General features: G+C 32.6%; 1 protein-coding gene across 1 annotated transcript in view; it reads right to left on the reverse strand.

The window, feature by feature from the left end:
* The window catches only part of LOC111088185 (hydrocephalus-inducing protein homolog), a 75,984-nt gene that overhangs the window by 23,436 nt on the left and 48,373 nt on the right, over positions 1-4,175 (reverse strand). Inside the window, exons 27-29 of the mRNA XM_022397433.1 lie at positions 1,730-2,002; positions 560-729; positions 492-507 (exon numbers count right to left, since the gene is read on the reverse strand). Of these exons, the coding sequence (XP_022253141.1) occupies positions 492-507; positions 560-729; positions 1,730-2,002 (459 nt within the window). The remainder of the gene's footprint in view (positions 1-491; positions 508-559; positions 730-1,729; positions 2,003-4,175) is intronic.

The raw sequence follows: 4,175 nt of genomic DNA on the forward strand, positions 1-4,175 counted from the left end.
AAAAAAGAGTTAGGGGGATCTGATTGAGGTGTTTAAGATTGTAAAGGGAATTGATAGTATTGATGCATCATCTTTTTTCATAAATAAGAGTGAAAATAGTAGGAATATTTTGGCAAGGTAGGAGTCATCTTCAGCTAAGACAGTTTCATTTTTCTAACAGGGTGTTTGGCCTTTGGAATGGTTGCCTTCAGATTTTGTAGATGCACTAAATTTAAGTGAGTTTAAAAAAAGCTTGATAAGTATATGAATGATAAGGGCTGGCTTTAAGATTTTTTAAAATTATTTCAATTTAATTTAGCGGACGGAACAACGAGATGTCCCATTTTGTCCCAAAACATTATGTTATGTTAATATTCAGCTTACTTGGTTTAAGATCTCCAGTGTTATGAAGTAATAAGGTGTGATAATAAGTTACCTTGGTGTAATATTAAGTTTATCTTGGTGTAAGATCTCTAATGTTAAGAAGTAAAAAGCTGTAACAATAACTTTACCTTGATGTAGAATCTCCTGTAATATTAAGTTTATCTTGGTGTAAAATCTCCTGTAACAATAAGTTTACCTTGATGTAAGATCTCCAATGTTATGAAACAACAATGTGTAAGAAAGTTGACATCCTTGTACTACAGCTCCAAACTGGACAACATTTGGTAGCAGCTGAAGCTGGACTATTTTACAGCATCCACTAATAGCACTAAGAACTCTGGTTATCCCTAATACCTCAGCTACTAGCTACAGAGAAGATTAAACTAACTCAGGCTACACACTGCTTATTACTGCATACTTCAACAAGATGGGAGAACTGTACTAATAATAAATTGTTTAGATTCCTTTATAGAAAAAGAAAAAATCCAAATATTAATGCTACCCAAAGTTTTTATTACAATCTGTAAAATAAGGATATTACGTGATATGATTCTGCTGTTTACTAATCCTCACTGTGTAACACTAATAATTACCTGTAAAGGGACAGAATATTCAGTGATTTCTATACAATTTATCAACGAAAGAAGTATTACTGATATAAAAAAAAAAATCATATAAATATGAAATAGTTTGTACTCCAGAAATTGGCATTATAAACAGTATTTCAACAAACAGTGAACTGGACTTAATATACACGTAATACTGAGAGATTCTTCAGGAAAAGAAGAATAAATTCAGTTGTACTTAGTTTATCTAAACCAGAAACTGACATTACCAACATTCTGTTAACAAACAATGAATTGGACTTGATATTCATGTGTTTATATAATGGAAGATTCCTTATCACAGAAAGGATAAGTTCTTTACTTAACTGTTACAAAAAGAGAAAGTTAACTCATAAATAAAAGTGTTTACATATACTTACAAACAGAGGAAGTTAACTGACAACATTAAGCTGTGTACTCACCATAACACAGAAAGTAGGAACTCTGAATGTAGGCATGAAGGTAATCTCTACATGTACAGCTACAGTCAACATTACAAAGAGAGTTAAGAGATAAAATTAAGCTGTGTACTTACTACAACACAGAAAGTAGGAACTCTGAATGTAGACATGAAGGTAATCTCTACATGTACAGCTGCAGTCAACATTATAAAGAAAGTTAAGTGATAACATAAAGCTGTGTACTTACTACTACACAGAAAGTAGGAACTCTGAATGTAGACATGAAGGTAGTCTCTATATGTACAGCTGCAGTCAACATTATAAAGAAAGTTAAGTGATAACATAAAGCTGTGTACTTACCGCAACACAGAAAGTAGGAACTCTGAATGTAGGCATGAAGGTAATCTCTAAGTGTACAACTCCAGTGACAGGCCTGAGACAGACCTGGTTTGATGGTGACAGAGTTAACGACTCAGGAACAGTAGAATATTGCTCATCTGTACTGCGAAGTTTGAAAGTTACATTAAGTAGAGCAGAGCTTTGGTTAACAATATCCACAAACTTTGATGACTTCTGACCTTTCAAGACTGATCCAAAATTTATCACTCTATGATCAGGTTTACAAACAATTAGCTGTAAAATAAATTTTGATCTAATCAAATTCTATTCATATTTCAACATTTGTATGACAAAACATTTAACATAAAAGTCATATATTAATTTTTTATGCTTCTACAGTATTGTAAGAGTTTAACATGAAACCCATGTATTAAATTTCTTCACCTTTCAACATTTTGGTAATTCAGAATTCAATGTAAAGGTCAAACATTCACCTTTACATTTTTACATTATTGTAGTAAGAGTTTTCTGTATGTTTCAACATTATTGAAAGCTATAATTCATGAAGTAAAATATTAAACTTCTTCATGTTTAAACATGTGAGTGAGGATCTAATCATGAATATCATATATTAAATTTAATTATATGTTTCCATAGTATTGTAAGAGTTTAACATGAATATCATATATTAAACTTCTTTATGTTTCTACATTATTGTAACAGTTTGACATTAATATCATATATTAAACTATGATTTTACATTATTGTAAGAATTTAACATAATGGTCATATGTTATTCTCAGCTACCTTCAGGAAATGCTTTAAGAAATGGTCCATGTCTACTTTTGCCACAACTTTGAACTTCAGGATAAAATCTGCTTTGTCTCACTCAAAGGAATCTTTCATTTTGACCATAGCCTTTGACTTGTAGGTTCTTGGCCACTGCCTGGCTGAGGTGCAGCTGATGTTGCAGGTGCAGGGTAGTAGACATTCGCAAGTATTCTGCTACTTGGTTCAGGGCAGCAACCTGTTGTATAGCCCTGTGTGACATAGGTCATTGTTGCAAGATACCTCCTGTCTCGGAGAGGCTCACTACCCCTTAGAGGCAACATATGATCTACCATTCTGGATGCACCAGATGGTATCCCATCTTCCTGAATCAGTAGTCACAGTCTCGTCAATGTAAAAGATCTTCACAGCATTGTAAAAAGTCTTATGTCTAGGAGAAGACTTCTTCTGCTCTCAACACTTCTCTGCTACAACTGTGTTTCTCCAGCAACAAACTCTCTTTCTTGGCCATATTTCAGTTAGAAGTGTTGCTTTAAATTCATTTAATTCAAGTACGAGCAGTTAAAAACAGAAACTCAACAATAAATCTTGTGGTCATAGCACTAAAATTTCTCCTTCCTACCTACTCTGTGGTATTTTCACAAGATTCTATCAGGAAAATTACAGAATAAATCTGAACTGACTGAGTTTTAAGTTAAGAAGATAAATAGATTTCACACATTGTTTAAAGTGAAGAACTACTTTTATTTATGTCTAAAGCAAAACCCAGACCTGTCACCTGTTGAATTAATGAATCAGTTTAGCAGCTTTTATCTGTAAAGATATTTTCTTATCAAATTACTCACAATAGAAACCAAGTAAACTTGTGTGAATCTAATTCTCCTTACTAAATAGGAAATGTTAGATTTATCTATAACAACTAGAACTACACATACAACATAGTTAAACCCATAACATCTAGATATCACCTACTCAGCCAGTGAACAACATTGCACTTGTTGATTTGCTTGCATAATACATAAAGTTGCAGCAATATCTCTGCAGGCAGAAGAAACATTATCTAAGACAGAACAACATAAAAACCAGAAAGAAAACAATTCAATGTTTTCCTGGACCAAGTGTTTATGCAAAATCTGCACAGGCTCAGATTAAATAATAAATGTTGAAAATTTCCATATTAATAAAAGAAGGAAGATATTGCATGTTATGCCTACATTATTGTAACAGTTTACCATGACATATATTAAACGTCTTTATGTTTCTACAGTATTGTAACAGTTTGACATAAATATCATATATTAAACTTCTTTATGTTTGTACAGTATTGTAACAGTTTGACATAAATATCATATATTAAACTTCTTTATGTTTGTACAGTATTGTAACAGCTTAACATGAATAACATATTACTACGACAGCGGAAGTCATGTGATGCTAGTAACCCGTGATGAGTATCTAGAAGATTCACGAAGAGACGAGTGTAATCTGGAAGTACGCTTTTAGAGTATATAAGCTGGCAAATAAAGTGCCGGCAAGAATGGAATTGCAGACAGACAGAGATGGACAATTGAGTCAAGCGCGGTAGTGACCATAAGTAAAGTGCGTGAATCATTGTAAATTATAGCGTGTGTTTAAGTTAAAGTGACTGTGGAGATTAAGTGTATTGCAAAGTTGTATT

This window comes from Limulus polyphemus, unplaced genomic scaffold (assembly GCF_000517525.1).
Source record: "Limulus polyphemus unplaced genomic scaffold, Limulus_polyphemus-2.1.2 Scaffold3271, whole genome shotgun sequence".
In the NCBI taxonomy this organism is placed as follows: domain Eukaryota; kingdom Metazoa; phylum Arthropoda; class Merostomata; order Xiphosura; family Limulidae; genus Limulus; species Limulus polyphemus.